General features: G+C 38.0%; 1 protein-coding gene across 7 annotated transcripts in view; it reads left to right on the forward strand.

Moving 5' to 3' along the window:
• UIMC1 (ubiquitin interaction motif containing 1) overlaps positions 1 to 21,746 on the forward strand; it is a 138,521-nt gene that overhangs the window by 38,950 nt on the left and 77,825 nt on the right. For 6 of the 7 annotated variants that reach the window (XM_012538637.3, XM_049707080.1, XM_033414895.2 and 3 more), the window contains one exon: positions 11,481 to 11,565. The exons of the other annotated variant lie outside the window; for it this stretch is intronic. In XM_012538637.3, the coding sequence (XP_012394091.1) occupies positions 11,481 to 11,565 (85 nt within the window). The remainder of the gene's footprint in view (positions 1 to 11,480; positions 11,566 to 21,746) is intronic. 7 annotated transcript variants of the gene reach the window in all.

The raw sequence follows: 21,746 nt of genomic DNA on the forward strand, positions 1-21,746 counted from the left end.
TGCTATCATTTCCTTCATTTCTTTTTCATTTATTTCTGATCTGATTTTTATGATTTCTTTCCTTCTGCTATTATTGGGAGTTCTTTGTTCTTCTTTCTCTAACTGCGTTAGGTGCAGGGTTAGGTTGTTTATTCGAGATGTTTCCTGTTTCTTAAGGTAGGGTTGTATTGCTATAAACTTCCCTCTTAGAACTGCTTTTGCTGCATCCCATAGGTTTTGGGTCGTTCTGTCTCATTGTTATTTGTTTCTCGGTATTTTTTGATTTCCTCTTTTATTTCTTCAGTGATCACTTCGTTATTAAGTAGTGTATTGTTTAACCTTCATGTGTTTGTATTTTTTACAGATCTTTTCCTGTAATTGATATCTAGTCTCATAGCGTTGTGTTTGGAAAAGATACTTGATACGATTTCAATTTTCTTAAATTTACCAAGGCTTGATTTGTGACCCAAGTTATGAGGTATCCTGGAGAATGTTCCATGAGCACTTGAGAAAAATGTGTATTCTGTTGTTTTTGGATGGAATGTCCTATAAATATCAATTAAGTCCATCTTGTTTAATGTATCATTTAAAGCTTGTGTGTCCTTATTTGTTTTCATTTTGGATGATCTGTCCATTGGTGAAAGTGGGGTGTTAAAGTCCCCTACTATGAATGTGTTACTGTCAATTTCCCCTTTTATGGCTGTTAGTATTTGCCTTATGTATTGAAGTGCTCCTATGTTGGGTGCATAAATATTTACAATTGTTATATCTTCTTCTTGGATCGATCCCTTGATCATTATGTAGTTTCCTTCTTTGTCTCTTCTAATAGTCTTTATTTGAAAGTCTATTTTGTCTGATATGAGAATTGCTACTCCAGTTTTCTTTTGGTTTCCATTTGCATGAAATATCTTTCTCCTTCCCCTTACTTTCAGTCTGTATGTGTCTCTAGGTCTGAAGTGGGTCTCTTGTAGACAACATATATATGGGTCTTGTTTTTGTATCCATTCAGCCAATCTGTGTCTTTTGGTGGGAGCATTTAGTCCATTTACATTTAAGGTAATTATCGATATGTATGTTCCTATTCCCATTTTCTTAATTGTTTTGGGTTCGTAATTTTAGGTCTTTTCCTTCTCTTGTGTTTCTTGCCTAGAGAAGTTCCTTTAGCATTTGGTGTAAAGCTCGTTTGTTGGGGCTGAACTCTCTCAGCTTTTGCTTGTCTGTAAAGGTTTTAATTTCTCCATCAAATCTGAATGAGATTCTTGCTGTGTAGAGTAATCTTGGTTGCAGGTTTTTCTCCTTCATCACTTTAAATATGTCCTGCCAGTCCCTTCTGGCTTGCAGAGTTCCTGCTGAAAGATCAGCTGTTAACCTTATGGGGATTCCCTTGTGTGTTATATGTTGTTTTTCCCTTGCTGCTTTTAATATGTTTTCTTTGTATTTAATTTTTGACAGTTTGATTGATATGTGTCTTGGCGTATTTCTCCTTTGATTTATCCTGTATGGGACTCCCTGTGCTTCCTGGACTTGATTAACTATTTCCTTTCCCATATTAGGGAAGTTTTCTACTATAATCTCTTCAAATATTTTCTCAGTCCCTTTCTTTTTCTCTTCTTCTTCTGGAACCCCTAGAATTCGAATGTTGTTGCATTTAATGTTGTCCCAGAGGTCTCTGAGACTGTCCTCAGTTCTTTTCATTCTTTTTTCTTTATTCTGCTCTGCAGTAGTTATTTCCACTATTTTATCTTCCAGGTCACTTATCCGTTCTTCTGCCTCAGTTATTCTGCTATTGATCCCATCTAGAGTATTTTTCATTTCATTTATTGTGTTGTTCATCATTGCTTGTTTCATCTTTAGTTCTTCTAGGTCCTTGTTAAATGTTTCTTGCATTTTGTCTATTCTATTTCCAAGATTTTGGATCATCTTTACTATGATTATTCTGAATTCTTTTTCAGGTAGACTGCCTATTTCCTTTTCATTTGTTAGGTCTGGTGGGTTTTTATCTTGCTCCTTCATCTTTTGTGTGTTTTTCTGTCTTCTCCTTTTGCTTATCTTACTGTGTTTGGGGTCTCCCTTTTGCAGGCGGCAGGTTCGTAGTTCCCGTTGTTTTTGGTGTCTGTCCCCAGTGGCTAAAGTTGGTTCAGTGGGTTGTGTAGGCTTCCTGGTGGAGGGGAGTAGTGCCTGTGTTCTGGTGGATGAGGCTGGATCGTTTCTTTCTGGTGGGCAGGTCCATGTCTGGTGGTGTGTTTTGGGGTGTCTGTGGACTTATGATTTTAGGCAGCCTCTCTGCTAATGGGTGGGGTTGTGTTCCTGTCTTGCTAGTTGCTTGGCATAGTGTGTTCAGCACTATAGATTGCTGGTCGTTGAGTGAAGCTGGGTGCTGGTGTTGAGATGGAGATCTCTGGGAGATTTTCGCTGTTTGATATTACATGGAGCTGGGCGGTCTGTTGTGCACTAGTGTCCTGAAGTTGGCTCTCCCACCTGAGAGGTACAGTAGTGACTCCTGGCTGCAGCACCAAGAGCCTTTCATCTACAAGGCTCAGAATAAAAGGGAGAAAAAGTAGAAAGAAAGAAAGAGAGAGAGGGAGGGAGGGAAAGAAAGAATTAAGGAAGGAAGATAAAATAAAGTTATTAAAATAAAAAATAATTAAGAAAGACAATTTTTTTTAAAAAGAAAAAAAAAAGGACAGAACCCTAGGACAAATGGTGGAAGCAAAGCTATACAGACAAAATCTCACACAGAAGCATATACATAGACACTCACAAAAAGAGGAAAAGGGGAAAAAATAATAAATCTTGCTGTCAAAGTCCACCTCCTCAATTTGGGATGATTCGTTGTCTATTCATGTATTCCACAGATACAGGGTACATCAAGTTGATTGTGGAGCTTTAATCCGCTGCTTCTGAGGCTGCTGGCAGAGATTTTCCCTTTCTCTTCTTCGTTCGCACAGCTCCCAGGGGCTCAGCTTTGGATTTGGCCCCGCCTCTGCGTGTATGTCAGCGGAGGGGCGTCTGTCCTTCGCTCTGACAGGACTGGGTTAAAAAAGCAGCTGCTTCGGGGACTCTGGCTCACTCAGGCCGGGGGAAGGGAGGGGTACGGAGTGGGGGGCAAGCCTGCGGCAGCAGACTCCAGCATGACGTTGTACCAGCCTGAGGCGCGCCGTGTGTTCTCCCGGGGAAGTTGTCCCTGGATCCCGGGACCCTGGTGGTGGCGGGCTGCACAGGCTCCCGGAAGCGGGGTGTGGATAGTGACCTGTGCTCGCACACAGGCTTCTTGGTGGTGGCAGCAACAGTCTTAGCGTCTCATGCCCGTCTCTGGGGTCCACGCTTTTAGCCGCGGCTCGGGCCCGTCTCTGGAGCTCTTTTAAGCAGCGCTCTTAATCCCCTCTCCTCGCGCACCAGGATACAAAGAGGGAAGAAAAAGTCTCTTGCCTCTTCGGCAGGTCCAGACTTTTCCTCCGGGACTCCCTCCCGGCTAGCCGTGGTGCACTAATCCCCTGCAGGCTGTGCTCACGCCGCCAACCCCAGTCTTCTCCCTGCGCTCTGACCGAAGCCCGAGCCGCAGCCCCGAGCCCCGCCCCCCCCCCCCCCTCGGGTGAGCAGAGAAGCCTCTCGGGCTGGTCAGTGCCGGTCGGCACCGATCCTCTGTGCGGGAATATCTCCGCTTTGCCCTCCGCACCCCTGTTGCTGTGCTGTCCTCCGCGGCTCCGAAGCTTTCCCCCTCTGCCACCCGCAGTGTCCGCCCGCGAAGGGGCTTCCTAGTGTGTGGAAACCTTTCCTCCACAGCTTCCTCCCACTGGTGCAGGTCCCGTCCCTCTTCTTTTGTCTCTGTTTATTCTTTTTTCTTTTGCCCTACCCAGGTACGTGGGGACTTTCTTGCCTTTTGGGAGGTCTGAGGTCTTCTGCCAGCGTTCAGTAGGTGTCCTGTAGGAGTTGTTCCACGTGTAGATGTATTTCTGGTGTATCTGTGGGGAAGAAGGTGGTCTCCGTGTCTTACTCTTCCACGGTCTTCCCCTCGTGGAATGGTAATTGTGTCCAGCAGCAATGAGCTCTTTTTAGTGGGGTCAGTGGAAACCAGGGAATGAAGGCTCCAGAATATCTGAGGAGCAGTTAAAATATCCTTGCCAGACTGCAAGATTTCCTGCAGAATTTTACCTTTTTTTCCTTTGTGCTTCATCTAATTTCACTTGCTCACAGGATACTGCATGAAGAGGCCTCACACCCAGCACTTCAGACCAGAGTTGCCAGGGCGAAACGGCTGTGCCAGCGCCTCAGCTTGTGAACGACTGCCCCCATAGGTTTTGAATTGTCATGTTTTCATTTTTATGTGTCTCTAGGTATATTTTGATTTCCTCTTTGATTTCTTCAGTGATTCCTTGGTTGTTTAGTAGCATATTGTTTAGCCTCCACATGCTTCTGTTTCTCTCAACTTATTTCTAATTTCTACTGTACTCCCTGGGAAACCCCAATTTTGGTTAAATCCAATTCTCCACCTATTATGTGTCCCTACCTAAGGAGCACAACAGTGCTCATGTTATATTTAAGACCACAAACCTCAAGTGGCCCCTCAGTATTGCCTAGCTATCCTAATATGTTTCCATAGTCAGTTTTATTGAGATAAAATTACATATTATATAATTCACTAAATTAAAGTATAATTCTTGGTTCTTAGTATGTTCATAGAGTTGTACAACTATCACCACTATCAATTTTATAACAGTTTCATTAATTACAAAAGAAACCAGTTCCCATCAGCAGTCATTGTCCTTTTCACCCCAAACTCCCAGCCCTACGCAACCACTCATCTGCTCTTTGTCTCTATGTGTTTGCCTATTCTGGGCGTGTCTTATAAATGGAATCATACAATATGTGGGCTTTTGTGACTAACTTCTTTCACTTAACATATGTTTTCAAGGTTCATCCATATTGTGGCATGTAACAGTACTTCATTCCTTTTTTTCCCCACAGCGGCTGCACTGTTTTACATTTCTATCAACAATGTACTGGGATTCCAGTTTCTCTATGTTCTTGATAACACTTGTTATTTTTTAATATTTAATTATCATAACCACCCTAGTGGGTGTGTAGTGGTTTCTTATTGTGGTTTTGACTTGCATTTCCCTAATGGCTGATGAGCTTGAGAATCTTTTTTGTACTTGTTATCCATTTGTATAGCTTCTTTGGAGCAACGTCTGTTCAAGGCCTTTGTCCATTTATACAGCGCAGTTTGTCTTTTTGTTGTTCGGTGGTCTTTTTAATATTTTGCATATTAAACCTCCTATCAGGTATATTATTTGCAAATATATTCTTTCATTTTTGGGGTTGTCTTTTCACTTCCTTAATGTTTCTTGATGCACAACAGTTTTAAATTTTGATGAAGTCCAGCTTATCTGTTTTTTCCCCTTTGGTTGCTTATGCTTTTAGTATCATATCTGAGAATATATTGCCAAATATAAAGTCATGAAGTTGATTCCTAAGAGTTTTTTAATTTTAGTGCTTATGATTTGGTCTTTGTTCCATTTTGAGCTAATTTTTGTGTATAGTATGAGATGTTTTGTGTGTGTGTGTGTAGTGGTAAAATATATATAACATAAGATTTACCATTTTAACAATTTTTAGGGTAAGTATATTTACATTGTCATTGAATTGTAGGAGTTCTTTATATGTTGTGGATAGTTAGCCCCTCGTCAGATATATGTTTTGCACATATATTCTCCTTAGCCTCTTGTCAGATATATGTTTTGCACATATATTCTCCCATTCCATAGGTTGCCTTTTTACTCTGTTGATATCTTTTGATATACAGTAGGGTTTTTTTTGGTTTTTTTTGCGGTACACGGGCCTCTCACTGTTGTGGCCTCTCCTGTTGCAGAGCACAGGCTCCGGACGCGCAGGCTCAGCGGCCACGGCTCACGGGCCCAGCCGCTTCGTGGCATGTGGGATCTTCCCGGACTGGGGCACAAACCCGTGTCCCCTGCATCGGCAGGCAGACTCTCAACCAGTGCGTCACCAGGGAATCCCCGATGCACAGTAGTTTTAAATTTAGTCCAGTTTATCTATTTTTTTCTTTTGTTTCTTGTGCCTTGGTGTCATAACCAAAAAAATCATTGCCAAATCCAGTGTCATGAAGCTTTTCCCCTGTGTTTTCTTCTAAGTGTTTTAAAATTTTAGCACTTATATTTAGGTCTTTGATCCATTTTGTGGTATTAGCTTTTGTGTATGGTATAAGATAGGGGTCTAAGTTCCTTCTTTTGCTCGTGTGTATCCAGTTTTCCCAGCACCATTTGTTGGTATTTTAACTTTTAACCTAGTTATGTCTTTATGTTTTATTTGGGTTTCTTGTAGGTAGCACAGAGTTTGATCTTTCTAATTTTATACAGGCTGACAGTCTCTTTTTATAAACCAATGTGTTTAGACCTTTTATATTTAATAAGTTCTTGAGGTACTTTAAAATGTACCGTCCAACTGATTGTTTGTGCATTGCTTTTTAGTTTTCTTCCCATTCTTGTTGATTTAATTTTATTTTTGCATTATGTAAGCAGTTTGCATTATGTAGGAAGCTTTATTGAACAAATTAAGTCTGTAGAGAAAGATATACTGAAATTATCTTGCTTTTCCATCCTGTACTCCCTATTCTACATCCCTCACCCCTGTTGATAACCAATTTTATTGATTTCTTTTTTATTCTTACATTGCTTTAAAGCAAAAGTAAGCCCATTCATGTTTTCTTAATTCCACTTCTTTTTATGTGAAATGTAGCATACCTATTTTCATTTTGTTCTTTTCTCTGCTCTATCCTATAGGTCAGTGGTCCCCAGCCTTTTTGGCGCCAGGGACCTGTTTTGTGGAAGACAATTTTTCCATGGCCGGGGGGTGGGAGGGTGGGCGGGGGATGGTTCAGGCGGTAGTGTGAGCAGTGGTGACGGGCACATGAAGCTTCACTCACTCGCCTGCTGCTCACCTCCTGCTGTGCGACCTGGTTCCTAACAGGCCGCAGACCAGTACCGGTCCACGGCCCGGGTGTTGGGCACCCCTGCTATAGGTTAGTCCCTTCATTTTCTCATTGTTTTTTTGTATTTCTTCAGTGACTCTTTTAGATTTTTACTTGTATAGTTTTTCTTTGGAGACCCATTTTTATTTTTTGAGATGGTTTTATCTGTTTTCAGTTTTTTTCCCGAATTTTATCAACTTTCATTTCATTTATTCCTTTTTTTGTCGGTTTATGTTCTGAGTTTTAAATTTCTGATTCTAGGTTTTTCTTAACCTGGAGACGATTCTTTCAAATTTGTTTGGAATGTGTTAATTTCTTTTTCTGGGTTGGTGATTAGAGGAGAATGTTCATAAACTGAAATGTTTTTATTTGCATCTTGTGTTTTTGTTTTATAGTTGCTTAGTTTGGAATTTCTTCTTTTATTCTTATCATTTCCTGGACAAAAGCTTCCCTTTTGTCACTTTAGCGTACTTCAGTCTAGTGAAGTACAGTTTCTTTTATGGATGTTATTGTTGATATTAATGTACTTGGGAGGGTGGGGAGGAGAGGTTGGCATGTTTCAGTTTTTTTCTTCAGGACCCTTCATTTTTTTTCCTCCTTTCTTTTTCTTCCATGAATCTGAGGGGTACCACCTCTTCTTTGTGTATCTCCCTCTTTTCCAGTAGCAGTGCATCTCTGTGGTTGCCACTTTTGTTCCTCTCACTTTCAAGCCCTTTAAAATGTAGCTGACTGTGTGAAGCACCACATCGTGGACCAGTGTTTGGCCTTAGTGTGGGACACTAATTCTGAAGGTGATTTTGTCTGTGCTTTCAGTTTTTCATCTTTTTCTTATTTTTCATGGAGTCTCTTAAGCCTTCCCTTTCTTTGTTCTGTGTACTCACAGACTTGCAACCGCAGTGGGAGCTCTGTTAGAATTTGTTGTTTATTTCTCTGCTCGCTGGTTATTTGAAGTTTGTGGTATGTTTTGTCTCCTAATAATGCTGAAGGCATTGGTCATAGATGGTGTTATTTCTGGTCCTTATTGGTCTTGCGGTTTTTTCTGGGATGATACGTGGAGAGATTCAGATTTAGGTGATTACCATTATCTTCTAGACCTTTCATTTTCAGCCATTCTGGATCACCTTATGATCCAGAATGGCTGTGTTCTTTCTGGAACACGGTCTCTTATATATAGCTTTGAGTTGAATTTTCTTAGATTCTGTTATATTCACTATATATATTTTTTCTGTATTCTTTGATTTTTGGTGCTCTGCTTTAGGCATATTTTTCGGTATATGTTTTTTGTTTTATTTATTTTTAGGGAAAATAATTCCATTTCAAGCAGATGAATAAAACATCAAAGTGTCACACTGTATGCAAATAACCAAACACAGTTGATAGAGTTTTCCAATTGATGATATATATCAAGAGGGCTCAGAGAAAGTGAAGTAGGGCAGAAAATTAATATTGTTGGATAATGTTGCTTTATATTAATGCATGTTCTCTTATGTAAAACTCCATATTAAAAAATGCATTTTCCATGATTTTTTCAAGAATCTTCATACAGGTGTTTGCCCTTTATTGAAATATGAATTATTTTAACATGCTTATGAAACCTAGATTAAGTTGACTTTAACATATTGGAAAGTATAGTTTTACATCTTTGTACAATATTTAAAAATAAAATTTCTTCCCATCTCCTTTACCTCCCTCCCTCCCTCACCCCCCACTGGTAACAGATACTCACTTCCATGTTACAGGAATTATTCTTTCTATAATTTTGTTTTTTGTTTTAGAGTTTATCTTTTTTTCTTTCAATTTATTTATTTAATTAATTTATTTTTGACTGCGTTGGGTCTTCGTTGCTACGCATGGGCTTTCTCTGGTTGTGGCGAGTGGGGGCTACTCTTTGTTGCGGTGCATGGGCTTCTCATTGTGGCGGCTTCTCTTGTTGCGGAGCACGGGCTCTAGGTGCATGGCCTTCAGTAGTTGTGGTTCGTGGCCTCTAGAGCGCAGGCTCAGTAGTTGTGGTGCATGGGCTTAGTTGCTCCGTGGCATGTGGGATCTTCCCGGACCAGGGCTCGAACCTGTGTCCCCTGCATTGGCAGGCGGATTCTTAATCACTGAGCCACCAGGGGAGCCCAGAGTTTATCTTATATTAATGACTTTTATAGCTCCTTTCTTCCTTATTTTTAAAAATTTAGCTTTCTATGATCTGGTTTGTCAGTTGTAAATAGTATCCTTTGACTTTCACTTATAGTGCATGCAATAGTCAATGAACTTATTCTGTTTTCCACTTCTGTCTTCTCTCATTTATTAGTTGCATCATTTCTGCATATAATATTTACATGCTTTTTTTCTGTTCTCACCTGTACTTTTAGTCTTAGTTCCAAAATTTAATATATTAAATATTCACTATCAGTTCTTTTGCCAAGTTTCTCTAAAATCATTTTTTAGTTGAATAGTGCTTGTTTTTAATTAGATTTGACAGGTAGGCCTTGTGAGTATAGTATTTCCTGAGTTCTTATGTGTTTGATACTGTTTTTGTATAATCTTGATATCTGAAAGACTGCTTGTTGGAATCCAAAATGCTTGGTTTAAAAAAATATTTTTTCCCTTGAGTTTCTTTAAAATGCGGCCGCCTTGTTTTTTTGCTTTGTATGTTGCATTTCATAAGTCCAGTTTGTTTTCCTTTTTTTGGTAAGTAATTAGACCTTTTTGTTAGTCTGCATGCTTTAAAAATTTTTCTTGGGTGAGATAGGTATATTAGTATATGTCTGGAAATTGACTGTTCAGGGTCCATTTTCCCAGGTAACTCGTATATACTTTCAGTTTGTAGATTCAGGTGTTTTCTCCCTTATAAATTTTTTTTTGATTATAGTGTTTATGTTAGTCTTTTTCATTGTTTTGTTTTCTTCTTTAGAGACCCCAATTATACATTTATTGGATCACCTTTGTCTGTATTCTTTTTTATTCATTTTTAATGACGTTTATTGTTTTCTTCCTGATTTTACAAGTAATACCTAATTGCAGGCAATTAGAAATACATAGAAGCCTAAACTAAAACATGATAATCACCCATAATCCCCACCCTCTAGACATAACCACCATTAGCATTTTTAAATTATTTTTTAAAGATTTATTTATTATTTATTTATTTAATTTATTTTTGGCTGCGTTGGGTCTTAGTTGTGGCATGCACAATCCTTTGTTGAGGCACGTGGGATCTTTTGTTGTGGTGTGTGGGCTCTTCATTGTGGTGCGTGGGCTTCTCTCTAGTTGTGGTGTGCAGGTTTTCTCTTCTCTCGTTGTGGCACGCGTGTTCCAGAGCGCGTGGGCTCTGTAGTTTGCAGCACATGGGCTGTAATTGAGGCAGGCACGTGATCCCAGTAGTTGTGGCACAAGGGCTTAGCTGCCCCACGTCATGTGGGATCTTAGTTCCCTGACCGGGGATTGAACCTGCGTCCCCTGCATTGCAAGGCAGATTCTTTACCACTGGACCACCAAGGAGGTCCGACCATTAGCATTTTGATGCATTTCCTCCCAGTGTTCACACACACACACACACACACACACACACAGTAATTGAAGTATAATTTACATACAATGCTGTATTAGTTCCAGGTACACAAAATAATGATTTGCATCCATTGTATTCCATCAGTGGTATGAAAGTACTTGTTTCCCCACAATAAATGTTTTATAAAACATTTTCATATTTACTATTAATATAGGTTTAAAAAAGTATCTATATAATTGTTACGATTTACATACTTATGAGCCCCTTGTGTATGTTTTTCTATGAAGTGTTTTATCATATTCTTTGTCTATGGGAGGAGGTTAAATATTGGTCTCTGTATTGATTTATAAGAGCTCTATATATAAGGAAAATTAGCCCTTTATCTGATAAATATGTTGCATACTTTTCCTCAGTTCTGTTGCTTTTTAAAGTACTGATTTAAAATAAGTGACTCTGCACTGAGTTTAAACTTTATTATTGATTTTTTTTTTTTTTTTTTGCGGTACGCGGGCCTCTCACTGCTGTGGCCTCTCCCATTGCGGAGCACAGGCTCCGGATGCGCAGGCTCAGTGGCCATGGCTCACGGGCCCAGCCGCTCCGCGGCACGTGGGATCTTCCCAGACCAGGGCACAAACCCGTGTCCTCTGCGTCGGCAGGCGGACTCTAAACCACTGCGCCACCAGGGAAGCCCTATTATTGATTTTTAAACCTTGAATCAAGCTTTCTCTGAACTTGAATGCGTACTTGCTGGTATTTTGCAGATGGACCAGTTTTACATGAGCTTGTATATGACAGATAATTATGTCAGTATGTTATGATTTTTAATTTTTATCGGTTCTGAGTCTACATTTTCCTTTTTCTACCGTAAGAATCTTTTTCTGATGTTTTCTTTGAACATTTAAAACCACCACTGATTCTTCAGAGGCTCAGTGGCCTCTGTTGGCTGTAGAGGAGGTAGAAAGAGTACTACTTTTAATGGCAGTCACCCTGATCATATTTCTTGTTTTGCAACAGGAACCAAAGGAGGAGAATGGATTGCAGAAAATGAAGACAAAACAGTTGAATAGAGCAAAGTGTTTTGCTAAAAGAAAAATTGCACGTATGTTTTCATTTTTGTGTTGAGAATGGTTTCGAAATTACAACAATCATAGACCTGACACTGGTTTCTTCATTAGGAAGAGGTTTCTCTGAATAAGGTTGTGTGTGCTTCCTGTTAATTCTGGGTTCCATTAAAATTTGTGGGGATCACAATTAACCTATAGCATATATAAATGACTTATTAAAGACAATGTTGAAATTAAAAATGTGACCTTCAGAGTTAGGCACACTTGGATTTGAATCCTTGCTCCACCTTACTGTGTGGACTTTAGGCAAGCCACTACTTTCAGCCTACCTCTGTTTCCTCATCAATAACATGCAGATAACACTTAGAAAGTCACTTAGTGGCTCCAATAATGGTGTGTTTTACTCTTTTGTTCATTAAAGTTTTTAGGGAAAAACTCTTCTGTGTGTTTCCCGTATTCTTAACACTTCACTCTGGTCATCAAATGTGTAGGGTTTTTTTTCCCCCACACCAAGCGGTTCTCCAGCTCTCTGGCAGACACTGGGTGCCCTACAATTTAAGGATATCTGACACTCTCAGATCCCACAAGTTAAGGGCTTAATTCTGCAGGACTACCCCTTCTTTTAGACGGCAGTTGCAATTCCAGGTTGTTACCTGTGCTTCTGACTGACTTGCTATAAATCAGAGGTTCCCATGACCCCTTTCTTGGGTTTGATTAATTTGTTAAAATGGCTCTCAGAATTCAGGGAAACAGTTTACTTATTAGATGACTGGTTTGTTATAAAGTGTATAACTCAGGAACAGCTAGATGGAAGAGATGCATAGGGCAAGATATAGGAAAAGGGGTGAGGATCTCCATGTCCTGTCCAGGTATGTCATCCTTCCAGTACACACACATATTCACCAACCTGGAAGCTCACCAAACATTGTCGTTCAGGTATTTTTATGGAGGCTTCATTATGCAGGTATGGTTGATTAAATCATTGACCATTGGTTCAACTTCCAGCCAGCCCCTCTCCCTTCCTTGGACGTTGGGGAGTTGGAATGAAAGTTCTAATCCTCTAATACCTTGGTTGGTTCCCCCTGGCGACCAGCCCCCATCCTTAGGGGCTTTCTAAAAGTAAGTTCATTAACATAGTCTCTGGTGTGTCGAAGAGGGGATTGTTACGAATAACAAAAGACACCTTTATTGCTCTTTTCATTGAGGAAATTCCAAATTCCAATTAGGAGCTCTGTGACAGGACCAGGGGCAAAGATTAGGTACATATTTATTATTATAAATCACAGTATCAGAAAAATCCTTTGTTGGAAGTTTTTTCTCTTCTGACTTTGTTACTCAATTGTGAAGTCGTTTAATAATTACTATATTTTTGCATTTTAATGTCATGTGAGATGTTTATTTCAGTGAAGTTTTCAAAACTATGATAACTAGCTGAAATTATTACAACAGTTGATTGAAGGTAAAGAAGGATTTTTTTCACTGTTAATTTGAATTTTGGTGATTTAAGGTATAATTCTCAGCCTTATAAAATTAACCATAATTTTTGTTGTTGTTGCTAAATCATTGTGTTATATCTAGAGGTGGCTGTCACTATGGTTAGATCTGTTGAATGTACTGAAGTTATTTTCAGTCTTGAGAATTATTGATAATAGTTACTTTTTGAGGTGCAGTAATCTTTATCAATTGATAGTTAGGTTTTTGTCACCATTGGTAGACTGTTGATAGTTGTTTGCTTGCTGTCTGTGTTTCACGTTTTTATATAATTGTGTCATGCTTTTTTTCCCAGTCTTAGTCTTTTAAATTTTTTTTAAAATTCAGCCTGACAATTTCAGTCTTTTTAATTGTCCTTTACGTTTATATTTAATGTAATTATTGATGTAATTGGATTGAAAGCTGTTTATTTGTTCCAATTGTTCCTTCTTTTTCTGTTCTTTTTTTGAATTTGTTGAGTATTATTTCATGATTCCATTTAATTTCTACTATTTACTTACCATATATCTCTTTAAAAAAATATTTAGTGGTTCCTCTAGAGTTTACAGTATACATGTTTAATTAATCACAGTTACTTTCAAATAATGTCATATTGTTTTACACGTAGTATAAAGACTCCCTAATATAAAGACTCCTGATTCCTTTCTACCCTCCTTTGTGTTATTTTTACCATACGTTTTACTTTTGCATATATTATAGCACACAATACATTGATACTATTTTGCTTTAGATAGTTAAATGACTTTCAGAGGAATGGAAGTAAGAAATAAACAATTCCATATTTTCCTTTATTTGTGCCATCAAGGGCTTTTTATTTCTTTGTGTAGGTCCCAGTTTCTGTCCAGTATCATGTTTTTTCTGCTGGAAGAGCTTCCTTTATCACTTATTTTAATGTAGACCAATTAATTCTCTATTTTATTTTTGTCTGAAAATGTATTTCTCCATTTTTATGGTAATTGCTTTACTGAGATACAACTCACTCAATTTATTCATCATATAATACTTTCATCATTGAAATATACAGTGGGTTTTAGTATATTAACAGAGTTGTGTAACCATCACCACAGTCTAATTCTAGAATGTTCTCATCACTCCAGAAAGAAACCCTATACACTTATCCAATAACCCAAAGCCCTCATCCCACCCAGCCCTAAGCAACTATTAATTTACTTTCTGTCTTTATAGATTTGCGTATTCTGGACATTCCATATAAATGGAATAATATAATATGTAGTCTTTCATGACTGGTTTTTGTACTTAATTTTTTCAGGTTCATCTGTGTTTTGGCATATATTAGTACTTCATTCCTTTGTTGCCAGATATTATTCCACTATATTGCTGTGCCATGTTTTGTTTATATAGTCATCATTTGATGGATATTTGAGTTGTTTCTCCTCTTTGGTTATTGACTAAAGTTGCTGTGAACATTCAAGTACTCGTTTTTATGTGGCTGTATGTTTCCATTTCTCTTGAGTAATATAGCTAGGAGTGGAATTCCTGGGTCATATGGTAACTCAATATTTAATTGTTTGAGAAACTGCCAGATTGCTTTCTAAAATGGATGCACCATTTTACATTTCCACCAGCATCGTATGAGAGTTCCAGTTTCTCCATATCCTTGCCAACAGTTATTTTCCTTTTTCTTTTTTCCCCCATTACAGCCATCCTAGTGGGTGTGAAATAGTATCTCATTGAGGTTTTTTTTTTTCCTGTGCCACCAGGGAAGCCCTGTTGAGCATCTTTTCATGTGCCTATTGGTCATTTCTTTGCTTATTAAAAATATTTTTATTATAAGATACACATAACATAAAATATACTACTTTAACCATTTATAACCATTTAAAAATGTTTTTATCATGAAGCGGTGTTGAATTTTGTCAAATGCTTTTTCTTTGTCTATTGAGATGATCATATGGGTTTTGTCTTTTGTCAGTTTGGTGTATTTGATTTTCATATGTTAAGTCAACCTTCCATTCCTGGGATGAATTCTACTCTGTCATAGTGTGTAATCTTTTTATATTACTTCTAGATTTGGTATGCTAACATTATGTTGAGAATTTTTGCATTTACATTCATAAGAGATATTGTTCTGTAGTTTTCTTGTGATGTCTTTGTCTGGATTTGGTATCAGACTAATACTGGCCTCATAGAATGAGTTGAACATTGTTCCCTCCTGTTCTATATTAGGAAAAGATTGTGAAGATTTAATATTATTTTTCTTTAATTGTTGGACAGAATTCACCAGTGAAGCCATCTGGGCCTAGGCTTTTCTTTGTAGATAGTTTTTGATTACTAATTCAATTTTTTTTAATGTATTTATATTTGGCTGCACTGGGTCTTCATTGTGGGCTTTCTCTAGTTGTGGTGAGCGGGGTCTACCCTTTGTTGCGGTGTGCAGGCTTCTCATTACAGTGACTTCTCATGTTGTGGAGCGCAGGCTCTAGGCGCGTGGGCTTCAGTAGTTGTGGCGTGTGGGCTCTAGAGTGCAGGCTTAGTAGTTGTGGCACACAGGCTTAGTTGCTCTGAGGCATGTGGGATCTTCCTGGACTAGGGCTCGAACCCGTGTCGCCTGCATTGGCAGGCAGATTCTTAACTACTGCACCACCAGGGAAGTCCTTAGTTTCTTATCTGTTGTAGTTCTGTTCAGTTTTTATATTTTTTCACAAGTCAGCTTTGGCAGTTTGCTTTTATTTTTGTATTTGTTAGTAATGTCTTCACTGCCATTCTGCTTTTAGTTATTTGAGTCTTCTTTTTCCCCCTGCTCAAATCTAACTCAAAGTTTGCCAATATTTTTAGTTTTCAAAAACCAACTTTTCATCTCATTGATTTTTCTTGTTTTACTATTTTTTAAATTAATTTCTCCTCTATTATTTTGTTTATTTTCTACTTTCTTTAGGTTTAGTTTACTCTTTTTTTTCTGTATCTTAAGGTGGAAGTTTAGGTTATTTGTTTGAGATCTTTCTTTTTTAATATAGGCATTAGATAGATGTAAATTTCCCTTTAAGTATTGCTTTAGCTAAATCGTTTAAGTTTTTAAGACATACTTTCATTTTCATTCATCTCAGAGTATTTTCTACTTTCCCATTGTAATTTTTTCTTTCACCCATTGGTTACTTAGTGTTTTATTTAATTTCCACGTATTTGTCCATTCCCCAAATTTCTTCCTTCTGTTATTTATAATTTCACTCATTATGTTGGAAAACATGCTTTGTGTGTTTTTTATCTTTCTGTGTTTGTTGAGGCTTGTTTTATCACCATCATATGTTCTATCCTGGAGAATATTTCATGTGCACTTGAGGAAAATGTTTATTCTGCAACTGTTGGATAGAGTGTTCTGTAGATATCTATTTGGTCTGGTTGGATTATAGTGTTGTTTGTCTTCTGTTTACTTGATGTTCTGCTTAGTTCTCCTTTTTACTGAAAGTTGTAGATTGAATCTCCTTCATTTTTGAGAAATGGCTATAGGATATGGTTTGACAGTTTTTTCTTTCATCATTTTCAAGATGTCACTTTATTATATTCTGGTTGCAGAGTTTTTAATGAGAAGTTGGCTTTAATCCTCATCTTTGTTCTTTTGAATGTAACATGTTTTTCTCTCTGGCTTCCTTCAATGTAGTCTGTATCTTTGTTTTTTTTACCAGTTTGAATATAATATTTAGGTATGAATTTTTTGTTGGGGTCATGGAATGTATTTTTCTTGATAGTCTTTGGATCTGTGATTTGAGGTCTGATTTGAGATCTCTATTTACTTTGGAAAATTCTCAGCCTGTATTTGTGTGTGTGTGTATAACTTTCATTAAGACTTCATTTTATTAGAGCTGTTTTAGGTTACAGCAAAACTGAGGACAAGGTAGAGATTTCTTGCCTCACACATACATAGCCTCACACATACATAGCCTTACACATACATAGCCTCCTCCATTATCAACTTCTCCTATCAAAGTGATAGATTTGTTACAATTGATGTACCTACATTGACATATTATAATCATCCTAAGTCTGTAGTTTACACTAGGGTTCACTCTTGGTGTTATACATTTGATGGGTTTTGAGAAATATATAATGATATGTATCCATTATTATGGTATCAAACAGTATTTTCACTGCCTTAAAAATTCTCTGTGCTCCACCTATTCATCCCTACCCTACTTCCCCTGCCAATCTGTGACAACCACTGGTCTTCTTACTGTCTTCGTAGTTTTGCCTTTTCCAGAATGTCATGTAGTTGGAGTCAAACGGTATATAGCCTTTTCAGATTGGCTTCTTTCACTTAATAATATGCATTTAAGTTTCCTCTGTGTCTTTTCAAGCTTTGGTAAATCTTTTTTTTTTTTTTATAGCACTGAATAATATTCCATTGTCTGGCTCTACCATAGTTTATTTATCTGTTCACCTACTGAAAGACATTTGGTTGCTTCCAAGTTTGGGCAATTAAGCTGGAATAAACATCTCTCTGCAGGTTTTGGGGTGGGCATGAGTTTTTAATTCCTTTGGGTAAATACCAAGGAACATGATTGCTGAGTATGCTAAGAGTATATTTAGTTTTATAAGAAAGCACCAATCTCTCTTCCAAAGTGGCTATACCATTTTGCATTCCCACCAGCAATGAATGAGAGTTCCTGTTACTCCATATCCTCACCAGCATTTGGTGTTGTCAGTGTTCCAGAACTTGACATTCTAGTAGTTGTGCAGTGATATCTCCTTTTTTCAATTTGCATTTTGCTGATGATATATGATGTGGAATATCTTTTCGTATGCTTATTTGCTCTGTATATCATCTTGGTGAGTTGTCTGTCAAAGTCTTTGGCCCACTTTTTAGTTGTGTTTATTTTCTTACAGTTGAGATTTAAGAGTTCTTTGTATATTTTGGATAACAGTCCTTTATCAGATATGTCTTTTGCAAATATTTTCTCCCAGTCTGTGGCTTGTTTTCTTATTCTTGCAACATTGTCTTTTGCAGAGCAGGAGTTTTTAATTTTAATGACATCCAGCTTATTTACTTCTTTCCTGGATCATGCCTTTAAATATAATCTAAAAAGTTATTGCCATACCTAATGTCATCTAGGTTTTCTATGTTATTTTCTAGGACTTTTATAGTTTTGTGTTTCACGTATCAGTTTATGATCCAGTGAGTTAATTTTGGGAATGGTGTTAGATCTTTGTCTAGATTCAGTTTTTGGGATATGAAATGTCCAGTTGTTCTAGCTACATTTGTTGAAGATAATCCCTTTGCTTCATTGTATTGTCTTTGCTCCTTTGTAAAAATCAGGCAACTATATTTATGTGGGTCTATTTCTGGGCTCTCTCTTCTGTTCCATTGACCAGAATTCTTTCACCAATTCCACACTGTTTTGATTACTGTAGCTTTATATAGTAGGTTTTAAAGTCAGGTAACATCAGCCCTCCAACTTTGTCCTTTTTCTTCAATATTGTGTTGACTATTCTGGATCTTTTGCCCTCTCCATATAAACTTTAGAATAAGTTTGTTGGTATCCACAAAATTACTTGTTGGAATTTTGATTTGGAATGCATTGAATCTACAGATCAGGTTGCGAAAAACTGATATCTTGACATTACTGAGTCTTTCTATCCATGAACATGGAATATCCCTTTATTTAGTTAATTCTTATTTGATTTTGTTCATTAGAGTTCTCTAGTTTTCCTTATAGATCTTGTACATTATTTCATTACCAATGTAAGTGCTATTGTGTTTTACATTTCAAATCACACTTGTTCATTGCTGGTATATGGAATGTGATTGGCCACTTTATACTAACCTTGTGTACCATAACCTTACTATAATTACTTAATAGTTCCAGGAATTGTTTTGTAGATTCAATTGGATTTTCTACTTAGATGATAGTGTCATTTGTGAACAAAGACAGTTTTATTTTTCTCTTTCTTAGTCTGTATATTGTTTATTTCCTTTTCTTGTCTTATTGCATTAGCTGGTATGTCTAGTAGTGTTGAAAAGGAGTGATAAGAGGGGACATCCTAGCCTTTTTCCTGTTCTTAGTGGGAAAGCTTTGAGTTTTCACCATTTAGTATGATGTTGGCTATAGCGTTTTTATAGATATTCTCTATCAAGTTGAGAATGTTCTATATTCTTAGTTTATGGAGAAGTTTTATCATGAATTAGTGTTTGATTTTGTCCAGTGCTTTTTCTGAATCTGTTGAATATGATCATGTGATTTTTCTTTTTTGTTCTGTTTATGTGTTGCACTACATTAATTAATTTTTCAGTGTTGAACTAACATGCACATCTGGGATAAACCCCACTTGGTCATGGTGTATAATTCTTTTTGTATTGTTAGATTTAATTTGCTACTATTTGTTGAGGATTTTTGTATCTGTGTTCATGTTCATGCAAGATACTGGTCTGTAGTTTTCTTGTAATGTTTTTGCCTAGTTTTAGTGTTAGGTTTAATGGTGATCATGTAGAATGACTTAGGAAGTATTCCCTCTGCTTCTGTCGTCTGAAAGAGATTGTATAGAATTTGTATAATTTCTTCCTTAAACGTTTGGTAGAATTCATTAGTTACTCCATCTGAGCCTGTTGCTTTTAGTTGTGGAAGGCTAATTATGGATTCTGTTTCTTTAATAGATATAGGTGTATTCAGACTGCCTATTTCTTCTCATGTGAGTGTTGGCAGATTGTGTCTTTCAAAGGGAATTGGTCTGTTGCATCTAGGTTATCAGATTTGCGGGCATAGAGTTGTTCATAGTATTCCTTTATTTATTTTTATTATTATTATTTTTTTGCGGTACACGGGCCTCTCACTGTTGTAGCCTCTCCCGTTGTGGAGCACAGGCTCCGGACGCGCAGGCTCAGTGGCCATGGCTCACGGGCCTAGCCGCTCCGCGGCATGTGGGATCTTCCCAGACTGGGGCACGAACCCGTGTCCCCTGCATCAGCAGGCGGACTCTCAACCACTGCGCCACCAGGGAAGCCCTCCTTTATTATTTTTTTAATGCCCATGAGATCTGTAGTGATGTCCTCTTTTTCATTTCTGGTACTAGTAATTTGTGCCCTCTCTTTTTTTAGTCAGCCTAGCTAGTGATTTATCAATTTTATTGATGTTTTTTCTTTTTATTAAAGAACCAGCTTTTGGTTTGGTTCATTTTCTCTACTTATTTCTTGATGTCAATTTCATTGATTTCTGCTGTAATTCTTTGTTTTTTTCCTGCTTACTTTTTTTTTTTTGCAGTACGTGGGCCTCTCACTGCTGTGGCCTCTCCCGTCGTGGAGCACAGGCTCTGGACGCGCAGGCTCAGTGGCCGTGGCTCATGGGCCCAGCCGCTCTGCGGCATGTGGGGTCATCCTGGACCGGGGCACGAATCCGCGTCCCCTGCATTGGCAGGCGGACTCTCAACCACTGCGCCACCAGGGAAGCCCTCTGCTTACTTTGTACTTAATTTACTTTTTTTTTTTTTTTTCCTGGTTCCCTAAGGCAGCAGTCCCTAATCTTGTTAGCACCAGGGACCAGTTTCCTGGAAGACAGTTTTTACACGGACTGGGGTTCAGGGAGGTATGGTTCAGGCAGTAATGCAAGTGATGGTGAGTGGCAGATGAAGCTTCACTCACTTGCCTGCCGCTTACCTCCTGCTGTGTGGCCCGGTCCTAACAGGCCATGGACTGGTCCGCGGCCCAGGGTTTGGGGACCCCTGCCCTAAGGTATAGACGTAGATGATTGATTTTAGATCTTCTTTCCAGTGTATGCATTTAATGCTGTAACTCTCCTCTAGGCACTGCTTTTGCTGCAGCCTGCAAATTTTGATAAGATGCATTTTTCATTTTCATTTGATTCAAAGTATTTTTATATTGCTCTTGAGATTTCTTCTTTGACCCATGAGTTATTTAGAAGTATGTTGTTTAATCTTCATGTATTTTGGGATGTTCCTGTTTTCTTTCTGTTACTGATTTTTAGTTTAATTCCATTGTGGTCTGAGTATAGACATTGCATGATTTCTCTTGTTTTAAATTTAAGGTGTGTTTTATGGCCCAGAATGTGGTTTGTCTTGGTGAATGTTCTGTGTGAGCTTGAGAAGAATGTGTGTTCTGTTGTTACTAGTTGGAGTAGTCTGTAGATGTCTATTGTATTCAATTGATTGATGATGTTGTTGAGTTAAACTATATCCTTACTGATTTTCTGCCTGCTGGATCTGTCCATATGTGATAGAAGGGGGTTGGTATTTCCAACTGTGATAGTGGGTCATCTATTTCTCTTTGCAGTTCTAGCATTTTTTGCCTCACCAATGACACTCTTTTGTTAGGCACATACACATTAAGGATTGTTATGTCTTCTAGGAGACTTAATCCTTATGTAATGCCTTTCTTTATTCCTGATAAATTTTCTTGCTTAGAAGTCTGCTGTGTCTGAAATTAATAGAGTTACTCTTGCTTTCTTTTGATTAGTGTTAGCATGGTACATTTTTCCATCCAGTTACTTTTAAAAAATATTTATTTATTTGTTTGGGCGTGTCAGGTCTTAGTTGCGGCACACGGGATCTTTTAGTTGCGGCATGTGGAATCTTTAGTTGAGGCATGTGGGATCTAGTTCCCTGACCAGGGATCAAACCCTTGCCCCCTGCATTGGGAACATGGAGTCTTAGCCACTGGACCACCAGGGAAATCCGCATCCATTTACTTTTTTTTTTTTTTTTGGTTGTGTTGGGTCTTCGTTGCTTTGCACAGGCTTTCTCTAGTTGTGGCAAGCAGGGACTA

This window comes from Orcinus orca, chromosome 3, assembly GCF_937001465.1.
Source record: "Orcinus orca chromosome 3, mOrcOrc1.1, whole genome shotgun sequence".
Classification (NCBI taxonomy): domain Eukaryota; kingdom Metazoa; phylum Chordata; class Mammalia; order Artiodactyla; family Delphinidae; genus Orcinus; species Orcinus orca.